The sequence below is a fragment of the Anomaloglossus baeobatrachus genome, chromosome 1 (genome assembly GCF_048569485.1).
Source record: "Anomaloglossus baeobatrachus isolate aAnoBae1 chromosome 1, aAnoBae1.hap1, whole genome shotgun sequence".
NCBI lineage: Eukaryota > Metazoa > Chordata > Amphibia > Anura > Aromobatidae > Anomaloglossus > Anomaloglossus baeobatrachus.
Genome location: NC_134353.1, coordinates 226,930,402 through 226,951,920, shown reverse-complemented (window position 1 = coordinate 226,951,920; position 21,519 = coordinate 226,930,402). Strand labels below are relative to the sequence as shown.

Genomic DNA, 21,519 nt, shown 5'->3' with positions numbered 1-21,519 from the left:
TCCATTTCCCAAATATCGTTGCCGATTTTGGACGCAGGTTGTTCGTCGTTCCTGAGGCAGCACACATCGCTACGTGAGACACCCCGGGAACGACGAACAACACTGTACCTGCGTCCTCCGGCAACGAGGTGGGCGTGACTTTCATGTGGCTGCGCTCCGCCCCTCCGCTTCAATTGGACGCCTGCCGTGTGACGTCGCTGTGACACTGCACAAACCGCTCCCTTAGAAAAGAGGCTGTTCGCCGCCCACAGCGATGTCGCTAAGCAAGTAAGGCTATGTGCCCACAGGACTCTGTACCCGTGGATTTTGCCATGGAAAACCTGCAGATTTATCTAGATTTTCTAGATAAATCCGCAGGTTTTAGCAAGTACAGACACTCCCTATGTAATCCTATGGGACATGGGGAGTGTCTGTGTCCATGCTGCGGTATGTGCGGCTGCGGGAAATGCTGCGGATGTCACGCAGCCGCACATAACTGCATTTCAATTATTCCTGCGGAAATCCCGGCCCTCCACTATGGAGATAGAGGCCGGGACTTCGGCAGGTAAGTCGCATGAATGTTCACAGGTTTACCGCAGATATTTCGCTGGAATCCCGCAGCTAAACGCTGTGTGTGAATGTAGCCTAAGATCAGGAATAAAACAGCCATTTATAGGACATTTTATAACTTTCCCAAATGCCTATGAAAAAATATTCAGCACATTCTGCATTGCACTACTGTCCCCAATTTATTATATATTTTAGGAGTCGGAGCATTTTATACAGACTCCGACTCCACCAAAATGAGCTCCGACTCCACAGCCCTGGAAAAAAAAATAAAATCGCAGCATGCAGAGCCATATCACTCGCATCCATTCAAGTGAATGGGTGCAAGAGAAACATCGGCCTGCACTTGGATGTTATCCTAGTGCAGTGCCATATACGCACAGGCTGACAATGGAGGAGATTGAGAGATTAGTCCCGCCCTCTCCTCCAGAGCGCCCGCCCTCAGCTTCGCATCTGTGACCCCACTGCAAGCTCGGAGAGGATCGGAGAGATCCGGATCCGCTCAACACTAATAGTTAACATTATTTCCCATATGTATACTTGCCATTATTTTCTTTTTACATTGCCATACATTTTTGGGGTTATTTTTAGAAGTTTGATAACGATCTTAAAATTTTCAAGGAACTTTCAGAAACTTTTTTGTTGGGGGGGGGGGGGGGCTCGCAACCTCTAGAGTATTCAAAATAGTGAAATGTGACATGAAATATTGTACTTTGTAGTCCCACAGACGATGAATAGTGTGGCTGCTGCACACGTGCATTTCTGCTCCATGCAGAGCCCTAATCTTGACATAAATTTGATTTTTTTTTGTGACCAACCATTCAAAAGCTGGTGCGTTAGAAAGTACAAGAAATATAGTACAAACTTACAAATTCTGCTTGAGCCATGCAAAATTATTAGCACAACTTTACCTTGTAACACAGAATGTTAACTCTTTCATATTTTAATTAATAACCATAGTATTATTATTCTCACCTTTCTGATTCATAGGGGTCTGGAAGCAAAGGACTTGTGGAAATACCGGATGAAGTGGATTTATCGAATTTATAAACTTTACCTACAAAAACAAGGGAACAATTCTAAGTGTAAACCATTCACAACTACCAATAATCACCCTGGGGAAAGTATCTACCAAAGCTGTTAGGACAGTGTAGGAGAGACATAATAATTTAACGTAATAAGATAGCACTGAGTACACTGGGGGGGGGGGGGTATTTGTAAAAGTGTAAATGTATAAGAGCAGGAGTAGGAACAGAATACCAAATAAGAATGGAAAATGCCCTTAGAACAATTACTTTTCCAGAGGGGCCAACATGAGACACTGACTGCTGAGGAGAGCCAAACCTAGGCTGCAAATACTCAATATTAAAATTAATTATAATTATTTTACATTAATTGTATCACTTAAAATTCCGCAGAATCACGAATGCCAACACCACGCTATATTTCGTACAAGCCCCCACATAACATCCCTGTATACAGTATGAGCCCATACATAGCTCTCCTATATACAACTACTATTTACAGTATAAGGCTATGTGCGCACGTTGCGTAAATACATGCAGTTACGCTGCGCTTTGTAGCGCAGCGTAACTGCATGTGTCCTGCGTCCCCTGCATAATCTATGGAGATTGTGCAGGGGCCGTGCGCACATGGCGTTTTAGAGCGTAGCGCTTCAGCTGCTGCCCGAAGCGCTGCGTTCTAAGAAGTGACATGTCACTTTTTCCGTGCGCTTTGCCAGCAGCTCCTGCTCTGTCTATGGCAGGAGCTGCAGGCAGAGCGCATGGAATCTGCTTTTTTTTTTCTCTACGGACATTTTCTGCAGCGATTTGAAGCGCACGTGTGCTCTTCAGATCTCTGCAGAAATTTCTGCAGGGCTAGTACGCAACGTGCGCACATAGCCTAAGACCACATACAGCCTCCCTGTATACAGCATGAGCCCCCCACAGCTCTCCTATATACAGTATAAGACTACACATAGCCTCCTTGTATACAGTATGAGCCCACACACAGCCACTACATACAGTATGAGCCCCCACACCGCCCCATATACAGTATGAGCCCCCACACAGCCCCATATACAGTATGAGCCCCCACACCGCCCCATATAGAGTATGAGCCCCCACACCGCCCCATATACAGTATGAGCCCCCACACCGCCCCATATACAGTATGAGCCCCCACACCGCCCCATATACAGTATGAGCCCCCACACCGCCCCATATACAGTATGAGCCCCCACACCGCCCCATATAGAGTATGAGCCCCCACACCGCCCCATATACAGTATGAGCCCCCACACAGCCCCATATACAGTATGAGCCCCCACACCGCCCCATATACAGTATGAGCCCCCACACCGCCCCATATACAGTATGAGCCCCCACACCGCCCCATATACAGTATGAGCCCCCACACCGCCCCATATACAGTATAAGCCCCCACACCGCCCCATATACAGTATGAGCCCCCACACAGCCCCATATACAGTATGAGCCCCCACACAGCCCCATATACAGTATGAGCCCCCACACCGCCCCATATACAGTATGAGCCCCCACACCGCCCCATATACAGTATGAGCCCCCACACCGCCCCATATACAGTATGAGCCCCCACACCGCCCCATATACAGTATGAGCCCCCACACCGCCCCATATACAGTATGAGCCCCCACACCGCCCCATATACAGTATAAGCCCCCACACCGCCCCATATACAGTATGAGCCCCCACACAGCCCCATATACAGTATGAGCCCCCACACAGCCCCATATACAGTATGAGCCCACACACAGCCCCCCCTATATACATGCAAACATCCCATACACATGATGCTGCTCCTGTCTTTGCAGCAGGGACTTTCTAACAGCATACACTATGATATGACACATACTCGTGAAAGCTGTCTCACACACTGGCAGCTCCATCTTCCACCAATGTATTCTCCACTGTCTGTATCCAGTGGATGCAGATAGCGGTGACATCAGGAAGTGGTCGAGAGGATGGTGAGGCCGTTTCAGCTCTGCGGCTTTGTCTGTCCACGATCCGGACTGGAACAGCCAGAGGGCCAGATTCTGTCAGCACAGACGGACAATTCAAACTTAGTACAGGCGCTCGGTGTATTACCGCGGGGATAATCATTTAAATGCACCTCCCACCCGCTTGTTTTCCCTCCATGTCTGCCCTACTCTTCTTTGATTGAAGGCTTTGGCTTCATAGTGCAAGAGAGAGAAGGAGATATAGGTGGAAAACAAACAGGTGGGAAGGTGTATTTAAATGACGGAGAGTGCCTGTACTTGGGCTGAACAGTCATTCTGTGCTGATCGAGTAATTTTAAGTATTTTCTGCATTTTTGTTGCGTTTTATTTTCAGTGAAGATGTCACATAAACTGAAGTATTTCCTAGTTCTGTGTTTCACCAAATATAAGACAGGGTCTCATTTTTTGCTCCTAAGAACGTGCTATGACTTATTTTTGGAGAAAAAATATGGCTTAAATGTTATTCCCCATGTTCTGCTAAGTTTACCACCGAAAGAAAGCAGACACCCCCAAAAGTATCGCACTTACCAGATCCCAAATAGTTAGAGCTGGCAAGTGAACGGCCTCTCACATACAAAATGGCGTCACTTCCAGGTCTCCCTGCATTCCACAGCGGTTTGCTCCCCCTGCTGGCTGGAAGCAGTATCACTTTCACAGTAAGGCCTCTTTCACACATCCGTGCAAAACACACATTTTTTGCACGGTCCGTGCTGTAGATGTGTGTGTGTTCAGTGTGTTATCCATGTGACATCCGCATAGCACATGGACAGTGTGAACTTCTATACTCGCCTGTCCCTGAACCTGCTGTCGTTGGCACTTTTGCTGCTTCTGGGTCCACGGTGCAGTGAATATTCATTAGCATGCGGAGCGGTCCCAGAAGAAAGTGACAGCTGCGCTGGAGACAGGAGAGTATAGAAGATAATTTTATTTCAGAGACACGGGTCTTCTCCGGTACATGTCACACAAATCACATCAGTGTCCGTAGGACATCAGTGCTGCCGGAGAAAAACGGACACGTCACCATGTGGAGCACACGGACAATCATGTGCTCCACATAGACACACGGTACATGTGATAACACAGATGTGTGCGCAGACTCATTGATTTTAATGGATCTACGTGTGTCAGTGTCTTCGGTATGTGTTAAAACGGACGTCATACTTACCGTAAGAGCCCATCCACTGTTGGCACTTGTCAGCTGTAATTCTTTAGGGTCCGGTGGGTGCACATTTTTGGGGTTCTGTCTGCTTTCTTTTGGGGCTGTCTTCTCTCTTTAATGAAGTTTCCGGCTCTATTCTTTAAACTTTTTTAATATATTAATTATATTATATTATTATATATATATATATATATATATATATGCCTTATTCTGTCTGTCAGTCTGTCTGTCTGGCTCCAAAATTGTGTCCTTACGGTGACACAAAGCTGATTGGCCGCTGAGCTCGCCATGGCCCCGCCCCTTCGCACGGATTGGCCGCTCGCCTTGGCCTGGCCCCGCATGGATTGGCCACTCGCCCCGGCCCTCCGCACGCATCGCCAGACATAACCTTGCGCTGCTGGGATCGTGACGGAGCCGGTGAACACTGGTAACCATTATACACATCGGGTAACTAAGGTCCCTTAATTACCCGATGTGTATCATAGTTACCAGCGTACACCGGCTCCCGGTACACATGTGCAGGGAGCCGGCATTATACTCCTCTCCCCCCAGGACTACTCCTCCTATTATAGTCCTCCTATTATACTCCTCTCTGAGTATAATAGGAGAACTATTATAGCATGGGGGATGGAGCACGATGGGGTGCGCAGCATGGGGGATGTAGCACGATGGGGGGTGCGCAGCATGGGGGATGGAGCACGATGGGGAGTGCGCAGCATGGGGGATGGAGCACGATGGGGAATGCGCAGCATTGGGGATGGAGCAAGATGGGGGGGTGCGCAGCATGGGGGATGGAGCACGATGGGGGGGTGCGCAGCATGGGGGATGGAGCACGATGGGGGGTGCGCAGCATCGGGGATGGAGCACGATGGGGGATGGGCAGCATGGGGGATGGAGCACGATGGGGGGTGCACACCTCCCCCCAACACACACACACACACACACACACACACACACACACGCACTGGGAACCACAAACACCGCCATACACAGACACACACAGACAACCCCGCACACACACAACACCCAACACACAAACACCGCGGAATACATAAATATATGCACATACCGCACAACACACACATTCCACAAAACATACCTCCCCCCAAAACACACCACACCCACACAAACCGCGCAACACACACACACACACACAACGCTACAGACACACAGCGCTCCACAAACAACGCAACACACATACAACACCGCTCTCACCCCCCCGCCACACCCAGACAACACCCAGAACATGTACAGCGCCCTACACAAACACTTGGTAACTACAGACAACAACATATATATATATATATATATATATATATATATATATATATATATATATATATATATATATATATATATATATATATATATATATATATATATTAGTCAAAAATCATACATGAACTACACAATACGCAAATTGTAGAATACCCGATGCGTAGAATCGGGCCACCTTCTAGTATATATATATATATATATATATATATATATATATATATATATATATATATATATATATATATATATATATATATATATATATATATATATATATATATATATATATATATAATCTATATCTATATATATGTCACATGACCTGTCTATATGTGTATGTGTGAGCTAATATATACTGTCAGGGGGTGGGCTTTCTGTTGCCTGGAGATTTATCAGGCTGCCAATAGCAACCAATCACAGCTTAGCTTCTATTTTGCTACAGATAACCAATCAGAGCTCAGATTAATTAATATAGTCAACAATTTAATAATTACATTTCTATCTGTTTTGTGGTTTTTGTGTGCAGAATACATTTTTGTTAATACATTCTATTTTGTTAACAGCAGTTATTAACCCGGGCGAAGCCGGGTAGTACAGCTAGGTGTGTGTGTGTGTGTGTGTGTGTGTGTGTGTGTGTGTGTGTGTGTGTGTGTGTGTGTGTGTATCTATATATATCTATATCTATCTCTATCTACAGTGTGCCAATTCTGTTTATTGCAGGTTTTTTCATTCATTCCAATGCATGGGAATTTCTATACTCCTGGCGCTCGTCACATGGACTCTCATATGTGAATTTCATACTTGCGATCACATGCCAATAGATTTTCTTTTCCATTGTTGCCAATGGTCTCAGTTTATACTGTAAAAAACAAACAGCTATATAGGACTATTGTGGGAGGGGGGATGGGGATGGGGGGGGGAGAGGGGGGAGAAAAAAAAAAAAGTATGGCTCATAGGATCTAGCAACACAAAATAACCTTTTTTTTCATAAAGCCCTCTACATTTCAATATTGATGCAAAAATACTGACGTGTGAGGCCTTAAGATAATAAGAAGTTTAGGCCTGGTTTTTAAATCTCACATCCTAAAGGCCCCGTTACACACAACGACATCGCTAACGGGATATCGCTGGGGTCACGGAATTTGCACATGCGGCGTAGTTAGCGACGTCGTTGCATGTGACACGAGCGACCGCTAACGATCCGAAATAAGGGATAAATAGTTGATTGTTGACACATCGTTCATTTTCAAAAAGTCGTTGATCTTTTAGGACGCAGGTTGTTTGTCGTTCTTGAGACAGCACACATCGCTATGTGACACCCCGGGAACGACGAACAACAGCGTTCCTGCGTCCTCCGGCAACTAGGTGGGAGTGACTATAATGCGGTTGCTCGCCCCCCCCTCCGTTTCTATTGGTGGCCTGCTGTGTAACGTCACTGTAATGCCGCACAAACTGCCCCTTTAAAAAAAAAAAATTTGTTCGGCGGCGTCAGTGACGTCGTTTGGAAGGTATGTGCGTGTGACGCGTACTACCGATATTGTTCGCAACGGGCAGCGATTTGCCCGTGATACACGCACGACGGGGGCGGGTGCGATCCTTTATTTTAAATAAAACACAAAAAAGCCCCCTCTTTCACCACGTTATTAACCCCCCCAAAACACATAAAGCTCCGGCGTTATCGACGCAGGTCCCACGACGCTTGCATTCAGCCGCGTCTGACACATACTCAATGCAGGCTCGTCCAGTGAGCGATGCTGCAGAGGTAACTACAGGTCATTTCTCACGGTCGGTAATGTGAACACATCACCGCTCGCGAGAACTGCAGTGTGTCCTCACAGGGACTCTATTGATTATCTATCATCTATTCATCAATCTATTCATTGATCCATCTTTCTATCAGTCTATCTATTCATCAATCCATCCATTATCTATTTATCTATCCATCTATTATTTATCAATCTATCCATTATCTATCTATTCATCTGTCTATTGATCCATTATCTATTTATCTGTCTATCTATACATTATCTGTCTATCCATCTATCGAATATCTATTATCTATATTATTTATTGCTGTTAAAGCATTACAAAACGCAGGGCCCAACCTGCAAAAAAAAAAACAAAAAGCCAAAAAAAAAAAAAACGCACCAAAAACCCACTCAAAACACATTAAAACGCAGTAAAAACTCATTCGTTTTAAGGTGCGTTTTTTTAACGCAGGTGCGCTAATCCTTCACTCAAGAAATTTCTTAAGAAAAATCATTTTTCTAGTGCGCACATAGCCTGTCAACCCAGACAATACAGGATAGAAGCAGGACACAGGACTGTCTGATACCTGTGTTTGTATTTGTGTGTGTTATTTTAATTTATAAAATATCATTAAATTTGCCATGGTGGCTTGAACAAGAGTTTGCTTGATCAATATACAGTGGGTACGGAAAATATTCAGACCCCTTTAAATTTTTCATTCTATTTCATTGCAGGCATTTGGTAAATTCAAAAAAAAGTTCATTTTTTTCTCATTAATATACACTCTGCACCCCATCTTGACAGAAAAAAAAAAAAGAGAATTTTGTTTACTTACCGTAAATTCTTTTTCTTATAGTTCCGACATGGGAGACCCAAACCATGGGTGTATAGCTTCTGCCTCCGGAGGACACACAAAGTACTACACTAAAAGTGTAGCTCCTCCCTCCGAGCATATACACTCCCCGGATGACAAATCCAACCAGTTTAGTGCCAAAGCTGAAGGAGGACATCCACCCATAAGTAGAGATAGAGTAAAACCCGGAATAACCGGAACTTCTGTCTACAACAACAGCCGGTGAAAACACACGGAACAAGAAAGCTGCCAACAGGCAACAGGGAGGGTGCTGGGTCTCCCATGTCGGAACTATAAGAAAAAGAATTTACGGTAAGTAAACAAAATTCTCTTTTTCTTTATCGTTCCTTATGGGAGACCCAAACCATGGGACGTCTCAAAGCAGTCCATGGGTGGGAAATAAACAGAAACTGAGAAGTAGGCGAAACCTAACTTCACAAATGGGCGACAGCCGTCCGAAGGATGCGTCTGCCCAAGCTCGCATCTGCCGAAGCATGAGCATGCACTTGGTAGTGCTTCGAAAGGGTGTGCAGACTAGACCAAGTTGCAGCCTGACAGACCTGCTGAGCCGTAGCCCAAGAGGCACCGACAGCTCTGGTCGAGTGCGCCTTAATCCCTGGCGGGGGAGGCATCTGAGAACATAGGTAGGCATCGGATATGGCCGACCTAATCCAATGAGCTAGGGTCGGTTTAGAAGCCGAGAGACCCTTGCGCTGACCTGTGGTCAGCACAAAAAGAGAGGTGCACCGCCTAAAAAAACAGCGGTGCGTGACACACAGATCCGGAGCGTCCGCACCAAATCTAAAGCATGCAACGCTTTCTCAAAGCGATGCACAGGGGCCGAACAAGGGGAAGACAATGAAATGTCCTGGTTAAGGTGGAACGGAGACACCACCTTAGGGAGAAGGCCCGGAGTTGGATGGAGAACCACCTTCTCTTGGTGAAAAAAACCAAAAAGGGTGACTCCGAAGAGAGCACAGTCAAATAAGAGACTCTCCTGAGAGAAATTATGGCCACCAGAAAAACTACTGTCTGTGAAAGACTAAACAACGAAACCTCCCTAAGAGGCTCAAAGGGGGGTTTCTGTAAGGCCATGAGGACCAAAGAAAGGTCTCAGGGATCCAGAGACCGCCGGTAAGGCGGAATGATGTGAGATGCGCCCTGCATGAAGGTGCGCACCTGGGCCAGTCGGGCGATACGCCGCTGACAGAGCTGAGACCTGTCCCTTGAGGGAATGAGGGACAGACCTAGCTGCAGGCCGGACTGTAGAAAGGACAGGATGGTCGGCAAGGAAAAAAAACGGCCAAGGAGCATGGCCGGAAGAACGACACCAGGACAGGAAAATTCTCCAAGTCCTGATGTAAAACCTGGCCGAGGAAGACTTCCGAGCCTGAGTCATAGTGAAGATGACCTCGGAAGGAATGCCTGAAGCCGTAAGGATTCAGGGCTCAAGAGCCACGCCGTCAATCTGAGAGCCGCAGAATTGTTGTGGAAAGCGGACCCTCTGAGAGAACGTCTGGCCGGTCCGGGAGATGCCACAGCACCTCTACGAACAGACGGAGCAGGTCTGGGAACCAAGCTCGCCTGGGCCTGGGGCGATGAGTACGACCCGACGGCCCTCCATTTTGATCTTGCGCAGGACTCTGGGCAAGAGAGCTAGAGGGGGAAACACGTAGGCCAGACGGAACTGGGACCAATCTGGAACCAGCGCGTCCGCTGCCAAGGCCTGAGGATCGTGGGAGCGAGCCACGTAAACCGGGACCTTGTTGTTGTGCCGGGATGCCATTAGATCCACTCCCGGAGTGCCCTGCCTGCTAAATTGACCGGAACACTGCCGGATGCAGGGCTCACTCGCCGCTGTCCACGGTTTGACGGCTGAGATAATCTGCCTCCCAGTTCTCTGCGCCTGGGATGTGGACTGCGGATATGGTGGACTTGGAGTCCTCCGCCCACTGAAGGATATGTTGAACTTCCAACATTGCTAGGCGGCTGTGAGTCCTAGGACTACAGCCCTGATTTCCAGCACATTGATCGAGAGGGCTGATTCGGACGGAGTCCAAGTGCCCTGTGCTCGGTGGTGGAGAAACACTGCTCCCCAGCCGGATAGACTGGCATCCGTGGTGAGAATCACCCATGACGGGGCCAGAAAGGAGCGTCCCTGGTACAGAGAGAGGGGCCGAAGCCACCACTTAAAGAGAGCTCCTGGTCTGTGGCGACAGAGCCACCAGCCTGTGCAAGGAAGAAGTCCCTTGTCCCAACAGCGGAAAATGTCCAGCTGCAGGGGACGCAGATGGAACTGGCAAGGGGAACCGCTTCTATTGACGCCACCATCTGACCCAGCACCTGCATGAGGTGCCTGATGGAATGACGGCGGAGCCTCAGCAGAGAGCGAACCGCCAGATGAAGAGACTGCTGTTTGACTAAGGGCAGCTTCACAAGTGCCAGCAGAGTCTCGCATTGCATCCCTAGGTACGTAAGTTCCTGGGTCGGGGTCAGAGTGGACTTGCAAGCGTGGCGAGAGTGAGCGAGACACTCCGCTGACAGTCTGCACTGGATGAAGCCCTGACTAGAAGGGCGTCCAGGTAAGGAATCACTACCAACCCCTGGAGGAGCAGAACCGCAACTGGTGAATACACGAGGGGCCGTGGCTAACCCAAAGGGGAGAGCCACGAATTGGAAATGTTCCTCTCCGATTACAAAACGTAGCCAACGCTGGTGTGAAACTGCGAATGGCACATGCAGAGAGACATCTCTGATGTCGATGGATGCTAAGAAATCTCCTTGGGTCATTGACTGATCGCAGAGATTCCATGCAAAATTGCCGCACCTGAACATGCTTGTTGAGAAGCTTGAGATCCAGGTCGGAAAGCACCGTCCTTTTCGGGGACTAGGAAGAGATTTGAGTAGAAATCTCAGAACCGTTCCCAGTCGGGAACTGGTACAATTACTCCACTGGCCTACAAGAATGCCACGGCCTGTGAGAAGACGGCGGCCTTGGAGCAGGGGGGAGTTGTCTGAAAAAATCTGTTTGGCGGCTGAATAGAATTCTATTTTGTAGCCGTGGGAGATGGTAACCCACACCCACTGATCGAAGACGTGTTGAAACCACACGTCGCCCAAGAGGGAGAGCCTGCCACCGACCAAGGACGTTACTGGCGCGGCCAGATAATCAAGAGGAGGCTGCCTTGGTGGCAGCAGCTCCTGCCGACTTAGGACGCGGCTTCATGCGCCAGTTGGTTTACGGACCTTGGCTGAGTTAGTGGACGAGGCCGAGGGCTTAGAGGACGACCAGTTAGAGGAAACGAAAGGAACGAAACCTCGTCTGGTTCCTGCCCTGGAAGGTTTCCTGGGTTGTGGCATGGAAGTACTCTTCCTGCCAAAAGCTTCCTTAATAATTTCATCCAGTTGTTCACCGAATAGACTGGTCCCAGCAAAAGGGAGTCCAGCAAGGAACTTCTTAAGAAGCATCTGCCTTCCACTCCCGAAGCCACAGGAACCTGCGGATAGCGAGGGAAGTAGCCGAGGCCACCGCAGTGCGGTGACAGTCTCCAGCTATAGAATGAAAAGACTGAAGCCTGGAAGTTAAGGCAACCAATTCGGGCATAAAGGCCCTGGTGAGGGAATGCATCTCCTCCCAAGAAGCAGAGATGGCTTTGAGAGCCCGCACTGCTGCAAAAGATGGGGAGAACGAGGCCCCTGCCGCCTCATATATAGATTTGGCCAGAAGGACAACTTGGCGGACAGTGGGATCCTCAGAGAGGTGCCGTCAGCCACTGATACAACTGTCCGGGCTGAAAGTCTAGACACCGGAGGGTCCACCCTTGGTGAATGAGCCCACTCCTTGACCACCACTGGTGGAAGGGGGAAACAGACATCAGAACCACGCTCTGGGAAGCGTCTGTTAGGACAGGCTCTGGGCTTGGTCACAGTGACCTGAATGCTGGAGTGGATAAGGAACACACTCCTTGTTCTCTTAGGCAAGGTATACTGATGCTTTTCTGCCAAAGAGGGGTGCTCCCCTGATACAGGCGGATTGAGGTCCAGTACAAATATAATGGACGCAATCAAATCATTAGCATCTGCGTCACTTTCGGACAGATCAATGGTACATGGAGAGCGTCCGAGCCCCCAGTAAGGCATCCTCCTTGTCCTGCGAGTCAGCTCGTGAACCAGAGCCGCGGGGCGAGGAGGGAAAGGGGACCCTGCGTCTCCATTTTAGGAGGACGGGCTCCCAGATGAAGAATCCTCTGTGAGCTTTGCTGAGCGAGCCGTAGCAGCAGAAGCGCCCTGAGAAGGGGGCTGATGCATGCTCAGCAGTGTCCGGGACAGCTGTCCCCTGGAGAGGGATTCTACCCAAGCCGGGGGTTCAGCCACCGGAGCCGGAGCAGCCGGAGGTACCACTGGGGATAAGCCTCCAGGCTGAGGCACCACTATGTCAGAGCAGGCATCACAATGTGGTTATGTGCTCGGTACAGACAGTACGAGTCAACATGCGGTGCATAATAAAAAACAGCCTTGCAGCCCTGCACTGATATGAGACATGCTGCAGAAGTGGGGGCTCTGTCCAGAAAGACCCCCAGCAGAGTATATAAACAGAGTATATAAGCAGCAGCACAACCAGAGGTTGTGGCTTGCCAGACCGTTTAACAAAACATCTCTGCTCCAGATTCCCCAGAAGTGGGGGCTTTTCGGAAAAAAAACCCCAGCAGAGTATATAAACAGAGTGTATAAGCAGCTGCACAACCGGAGGTTGTGGCTTGCCAGACTGTTTAACATAGGGGCATCTCTGTGCCCTCCAGATCCCCCAGAACTGGGGGCTCTGTCCCAGGCCCCCATTTGACACAATGTGTTTGCAGACATTGATCTCTGTGCCCTAGAACGCTGAGAAAATGGCGTCCACAGCGAGGAGAGGGGGCGGGGCCTACTCTGAGAGCAGGACGGAGGGCAAATGAGGCATACAGGGGAGGGAATCTTTCCTCAGTGAGGAGTGTCCCTTCCCTGTGCTGAGCAGCCGGTGGGCGGAGCCACCCTGTCTCACTGCACTGACTGACATAGAATCGAAACTAGGCCTCAGGCGAAGCCGGGGCCTAGATTTAAACATGCGGCCAGCGTGCAGGCACCATCGGCGCGGTTCTCCAGTGAAAACTGGAGAACCGGCCGGAAATGTTAAAACATACATATAACACATTCTCCCCCACAAATAAAGTACAAGGGACCCCTAGAAAGACCACTTTCTGTGGTAATAACGTCTCAGTACTTAGCTTGAGACGCAGGTGCCAGGTCCCTGGGGGGTCATCGCTCCGTCCGGCAGGATCCTGAATAGGGCTGCGGATGGAGACCGGTCTCCTGCAAAGCAGTGAGAACCGTGATGGCTCCCACTTCAACCAGAGCCTCAAGGGATGGCGAAGGAGCGCGGCATGTGAAGGCTCCAGATCTGAAATCAACCTTAACAGCACCGCCGACACAGTGGGGTGAGAAGGGACATGCCGGGAGTCCAGATTGGACCCGCTTTTCTTCCAAATCTTTGAAATTAAAAATCAAAAATCAGAGGATGCATGTGTGTGTGTGACCTCCTGAACACAAAGCATTGAACTGGTTGGATTTGTCATCCGGGGAGTGTATATGCTCGGAGGGAGGAGCTACACTTTTAGTGTAGTACTTTGTGTGTCCTCCGGAGGCAGAAGCTATACACCCATGGTTTGGGTCTCCCATAAGGAACGATAAAGAAAAACAAATGTAGAATTTTTTGCAAATTTAGTAAAGAAAAACTGAAATATCAATGGTCATAAGTATTTAGACCCTTTTCTGAGACACTCATTTCAGTCACATGCTGTCCATTTCCTTGTGATCCTCCTTGGGATGGTTCTACTCCTTCATTGGAGTCCAGCTGTGTTTAATTAAACTGATAGGACTTGATTTGGAAAGGCACACACCTGTCTATATAAGATCTCGCAGCTCACAGTGCATGTCAGGCCAAATGAGAATCATGAGGTCAAAAGGAACTGCCCAAGGAGCTCGGAGACAGAACTGTGGCAAGGCACAGATGTGGCCAAGGTTACAAAAGAATTTCTGCAGTACTCGAGGTTCCTAAAAGCACAGTGGCCTCCATAATCCTTAAATGGAAGAAGTTTGGGACCACCAGAACTCTTCTTAGACCTGAACGTCCAGCCAAACTGAACAATCGTGGGAGAAGAGCCTTACTGAGAGGTGAAGAAGAACCCCAAGATCACTGTGGCTGAGCGCCAGAGATGCAGTAGGGATATGGAAGAAAGTTCGACAAAGTCAACTATCACTGCAGCCCTCCACCAGTTGGACCTTTATGGCAGACATATGAAAGCCCGCATAGAGTTTGCATAAAAAACACATGAAGGACTCCCAGACTATGAGAAATGAGATTCACTGGTCTGATGAGACCAAAATAGAACTTTTTAGTGATATTTCTAAGCGGTATATGTGGAGAAAACCAGGCACTTATCTGCCCGATACAATCCTAACCGTGAAATCATGCTATGGGGGTGTTGTCCAACTGCAGGAAGAGGACAACTGGTTGCAATTGAAGGAAAGATGAATGTGGCCAAGTACAGTGATATCCTGGAAGAAAACCTCTTCCCGAGTGCTCTGGACCTCAGACTTGCCCAAAGGTTCAACTTCCAACAAGACAATGACCCTAAGCACACAGCTAAAATAACAAAGGAGTGGCTTCAGCACAACTCTGACCATTCTTGACTGGCCCAGCCAGAGCCCTGACCTAAACCCAATTGAGCATCTCTGGAGAGACCTGAAAATGGGTTACATCCAACCTAACTAAACTGGAGAGGATCTGCAGGGAAGAATGGCTGAGGATCCCCAAATCCAGGTGTGAGAAACTTGTTGCATCATTCCCAAGACGACTCATGGCTGTACTAGCTCAATACTGAACTTTTTTGAACTTACCAAATGGCTGCACTGAAACAGAGTGAAAAATTTAAAAGGGGTCTGAATACTTTCCATACCCACTGTACAATAATGCTTTTGAACTGCAGTGCATTGTAAATTTAGCAATCCAATATGAAGCCCTAAAGGCGCACAAACATGGCAGACATGGGAAGGGGTGTGGGTCTTCAAAAGTCCTCCAGCTGCCTAACTATCCCTTTTTCACCCTGTCATTGTTTCGTTCCATGAGGGTGATCTATCTGTACCAAAATTACAAAATGAGTTATTCGATTTATTGTACAATAATAAAACTTTTATCCTTAAGAAAAGGATAAAATATGACCTTGATTCTTTTCATTAACTACAGAAATAGTCAGTCATTTACTGACCATTAGGCCGACGATAGGACAGGTATAATGATGGAGAGGAGGATTAGAATGAAGAAATTAACTGTCCCTACATTGAGTCTATGCTTCTCAACACCTACCATCTGTCCTACTCTCCTAGTACATTAAGCCGCCAATTATACACCATGCCCAGATGGCGTCCAAAGTGTCTCTGCACTAACATTTCTGTACCAGGGATAAAGCCAGCTAAAGGGAAATATAGGCCCGGATTCATGACGACTGGAGTTTCATTTGCCAGTCTTGATGAGAGGCGTGAAGGAATAAGATGTGCCAAATTCATCAAGAGACGCGCGCCACTCATTCAATAAGCAACTTTGTATTATATATCTTAGAAAAGCAAATTTCCCCAATTTCTCCTTCTGGTTTGAGCTTTCACTCTCAGTTCAGTGGTAAAATCTATATTCACATTACTGAGATGGGAGATGGCAGTTAGCGGCAGACACAGGCAATCTGCTACAAGTGTTCTTGAAATGGCCGGTGTTGCTCAAAGTTGTATGGTGAACTGTAACCATCATCTCCTATCTCAATTTGTCTTCATTAACTACAGATATTACCTGTGAATGAAAGATCAGTCCAGAAGATGAAAATATATATATGAACATTAAATATATAAATACATTAATGCCAAATGGAAAACAAAGGATAGTATCGGCCCCTTAAAATATAACAAGTTAGTTATAGAGGACAAACAAAAGACTGAGATATTAAATAGACTTTTCTCATCTGTGTTCACCAAGGAACTGACTGCACCAGGGATCATTCAACAAGTGAAAAATCAAAGTTCACCACCCGATATAATTAATTTAACACAAAAAGAAGAACGCCTGCGTCTGAATAAATTAAACATTGACAAATCCCTCGGGCCAGATGGCATTCATCCACGAATATTGAGGGAATTGAGCTCTGTAATCAACAGACCGCTGTATCTCATCTTTTTAGACTCGCTTGTAACAGGGTTGGTGCCTCAGAATTGGAGGATTGCTGACGGGGTACCGATATTTAAGAAAGGTAAGAGTAGATCCAGGCAACTACAGTCCAGTAAGCCTGATATCAGTAGTATGCAAAGTTTTTGAGGACATTTTAAGGAATGACATGCAAAAATATATTGCAGAAAATAAAATAACTGACAAACAGCATGGATTCATGAAAGTCGTGCCTAACCAACCTGTTGGGGTTCTATGAGGGGGTAAGTGCAAACCTGGATATTGGTATTGCAGCTGATGTGATTTATTTGGACTTTGCAAAGGCATTTGATACTGTACCACATAATAGCCTTATATTAAAGCTCCAGAAGCAAGGACTAGGGAAAACTATATGCAACTGGGTAAGGAATTGGCTAAAAGATAGGAAACAAAGAGTAGTCATAAATGGTACATTCTCTAAATGGGCTATAGTCAGCATTGGGGTGCCGCAGGGATCTGTGCTAGGACCGATTCTTTTTAATCTCTTTATTAACGACCTTGTGGATGGGACTGATAGTAAAGTGTCAAGGTACAGTCACACTTAACGAGATCGCTAGCGAGATCGCTGCTGAGTCACCGTTTGGTGACGCAGTAGCGATCCCGTTAGCGATCTCGTTATGTGTGACATCTATCAGCGATCAGGCCCCTGCTGTGAGATCTCTAGTCGTTGCAGAATGGTCCAGGCCATTTTCTTCAAAGGTGATGTCCTGCTGGGCAGGACACATCGCTGTGTTTGACACTGTGTGACAGGGTCACAGTGACTGCTGAGATCGTTATACAGGTCGCTACTGCAACCTGTATTGTTCCTGCATCGCTGGTAAGATCTGACTGTGTGACATCTCACCTGCGATCTACCAGCGACTTACCAGCGATCCCTATCAGGTCACATAGTTTTCGGGATCGCTGGTAAGTCGTTGTGTGTGACTGGGCCTTCAGTCTTTGCTGATGACACCAAACTATGCAGGATATTAAAAACTGACCTTGATAGTACAATATAACAAAATGATCTGGATAAGATGTCAGAATGGGCAGATACTTGGCAAATGAGATTTAATGTTGATAAATGTAAAGTAATGCACCTATGACGGAGTAATCCTATAGCTGCGTATACATTAAATGGAAGTAAACTCGGGACTACAGAACAGGAGAAGGACTTGGGTATTCTCATTACAAATAAGCTGAGCAGCAGCACTCAATGTCAGGCAGCAGCTGCTAAAGCAAACAAGATTCTAGGGTGTATAAAAAGAGAGATTAGATCCCGTGATCTCAACGTATTGTTACCCCTCTATAAATCACTTGTAAGGTCACATCTGGAATATGGGATCCAGTTTTGGGCTTCACATTTTAAAAAGGACATTCAGAAGTTAGAGTCAGTTCAAAGGCGGGCAACTAGACTACTACAAGGAATGGAAGGCCTCACATATGATGACAGGTTGAAAATTAGCTATGTTTAGCTTAGAACAAAAGACGTCTCAGAGGAGATCTCATTTATATGTATAAATACATGTGTGGTCAATATAAAGGACTGGCACATGACTTATTTCTTCCAAAGGCAATACTAAGGACCAGGGCGCACTCACTGCAAGTGGAAGAAAAGCGATTCCGGCAGTTAAATAGGAAAGGGTTCTTTACAGTTAGAGCAGTCAGACTGTATAATGCCGACCACAAGAGGCAGTAATAGCAGATACTGTAACAGCTTTAAAAAAGGGCTGGATGATTTCCTCAGTACACACAACATTGTTGGTTGTAAATGACTTAGTGACCAAATGTAGAACTGGTGGAGGAAGGTTGAACTAGATGGACAGGACCTAGGTCTTTTTTCAACCTAAGTAACTATGTAACTATGTAACTATGTAAGTGGATGTCTCTATTGTTATAAAGGTTAGGTTATGTGCATTATTGATTTAAAGGCTGTCAGTCACCCCCAAAATGCATTTTAAATGGGCTAGTGTTTTAGGAACTTAGCTATAACAACCAAACTAGAAGTGTACCCTATGCAGGTATGGTTCCTGAGAAAATAATTCATATATACACAAGAGGAGAGGCTTGTGCACCCTTGGCATGGGCACATTTTTGGTGCACCATGACACCTCCTTATTTACATATTGGGAGCCCCTCTTCCTTTCTGACTGACAATGTTCACTTCCCAGAGAGAGCAGAGTCTGAATGCTGACGGCTTGTATGTGTCCAAGAGTGCACGCAGTGTCAGTGCGCATTCTTCTCCCTGCCTCCTTTCTTCTGACGCTGCTTGCAACACTAATCCATCTCGAAGTGAAACGAGTGGCATCAACACAAAAACTTTATGCACAAGGGTTGCCCCTTCTGACAATTTCTAGACGTGACTGTAAATGGGTGTCTATTTTTTACAAGAAATGTCATGGTCACTGGCTTGTCAGCAAAATTACTTTATCGTCTCACCTACGTACTTAACGTTACTCATGGTAAAAAGCGTCAGATCATTCAATTTCTCCCCAGCATTGCCACAACAGAGATGGAAGGGGCTACAATAAGGATTTCCATTTGTACGAACCTATGGAATTAAATTAATCTGACCACCTAAGTCAAATATCTACAGCAGATTTTTTTTTTTTATACAAAATTTCAAAAAAAATCTGCTGTAGATATTTGATATAAAATGTCACTGCTTAAAATTAAACAAGTCCGTACTGACCTGGAGAATCATATTGCCAGGTCAGTTTTATCATATTGTGAACTTGATATATAAAAAAAAAAAAAAAATGTAAATGCACTTTTTTTGCATTTGCACCGCACTCTTTTTTTCCCCGCACTGAATATGGTAAAATGATTGGTTTCATTCAAAAGTACAACTCATCATGCAAAAACAAGCCCTCATGTGGCAATATTGTAGAAGAGAAGAAAAAAAAAAAAAAAAAGTTATGGCTCTTGGAATAATGGCAGGAAAAATAAAAAACAGAAAATGGGAAGATCATGAAGGGGTTAATCAATGTCCATCAGCACTTCAAATGCTCTTTCCATAAATACCAAGCTGTGATAGGGTGAAATATTGACGTGCCAGATTGCCTGAAAGCCTAGGGCACCCACTGTGGATTAATACGGCCCTGCACACATCTACTCTATTTCACCCTAAAGAAGTTTTGACCTGAATTTCCTTTCTAGGTGACAAAGCAAGTCATTTTCATATTATCGAGTATACTTACTGCCAGGCATATTCTCAAAGTATGGCTTTCCTTCCTCCACAGACATGAGTATAGCTAATTTTCCCTCCAGCATTTCTCCATCAATAAACTTTCCATACAGGGCAGTCCTTCCATCTGGGTAAACATAAGCAATCTTCTCACCGGTCATCTCCCCTTCTTCATTCACTTCTCCCACAAGGCCCCCTCCATCCTGTAAGAGAATGCAACCAACACCTGCTAGCGTCAAAGAAATTCAGTAAAGTAGTAGACGTTTTAGTGGATACACTGCTGTTAAGGGGTTGTCTGAGAAATGTAATAAATAATACACATTTAAATATTTTTATAAATATCTTTATTTAGCAAAAAGTTATGCTTTATCTAGTGCACGCTGTCAGGATTTTAAAAATGGCAACTACCATCACTCACAACCCTTCCTAGATTAGACACACAGTCGGCGGGCTGTGTAAAGAACATTTGCTCAAGACAGAGGCAGCGTCAGAGCAGCGTCTTATCAGGCATTGTGACCTTGCATACCTCTGTTCAACCGGACAGGACACTGAGTGGAGTGAACTAAAGGAGAAAAACACCTTTTGATAGCTGACTGAGAATAAACATCCATCTCAGTCAGCCCGACAGTTTTAGTGCATCTATCTCATGCTGCACTCAGCCCGTCCTACTAAGTGTCTTTTGAAATCTAGGATGGTTTGCACAAATTTATGGCAGCTGCCATCTGAGTGCAGTAGAAAAACCATACCTTTTTTGCTAAATTAACAGCATTTAGAAAAATGTTAATATTTAAAAGTGTATTTATTTTATTACATTTTTTAGAGAACTACTTTACGGGAATCTGACAGGTGATTAATGCTGCTCAAAAAAAAAAAAAATATATCAGACTGGACTGCAGCCAGGTATATTAATCTCTGTAGGCGATAGTACTATGTACACATGAGAGATAGACCTGTTAAGAATATTTGCTGCAATCTATGTTGCACGCAGGTTTTTATACCTCAAAAACTAAAATGTTATAGATGCAAAGTACTGTTAATCACGTCAATATGTTAGGTTTTAAAGAAAAGCGTTAGTAAATTTTTATGCAAATGAGTAGTGAATGCAATACAGCATTCAGGCCTCTCTCTCCCCCACCATTTCCCACCCACTTACGGTCAGTGACTTTATGTTCTCCTATTCAATATGTTGTGCAGGCGCTGTCAGTCCCTGGTGTGGTGTGGTGTGGTGTGGTGGGGCAGTAAGGTCATACTGATGTACCGAGAGCTGGACTATCGATCCGTGTATATGGTGCCCAGGAAATGACAGTGACTGGATGAGATCTCAAGTGGGGGAAGTCAGAGTGACTTATTTGATACTGACAGGGAAAATGGAGAAGAGGCTGTCAAGCTGTAAAGTACAGTGCCAATCCAAATGCAGAAAAAATTGCCAATAGGTTTCGCAAAAACA

General features: G+C 46.1%; 1 protein-coding gene across 1 annotated transcript in view; it reads right to left on the bottom strand.

Moving 5' to 3' along the window:
- The window catches only part of SETD7 (SET domain containing 7, histone lysine methyltransferase), an 80,648-nt gene that overhangs the window by 26,331 nt on the left and 32,798 nt on the right, over positions 1-21,519 (bottom strand). Inside the window, exons 4-5 of the mRNA XM_075348504.1 lie at positions 20,086-20,275; positions 1,522-1,603 (exon numbers count right to left, since the gene is read on the bottom strand). Coding sequence (XP_075204619.1) covers positions 1,522-1,603; positions 20,086-20,275 — 272 coding nt within the window. The remainder of the gene's footprint in view (positions 1-1,521; positions 1,604-20,085; positions 20,276-21,519) is intronic.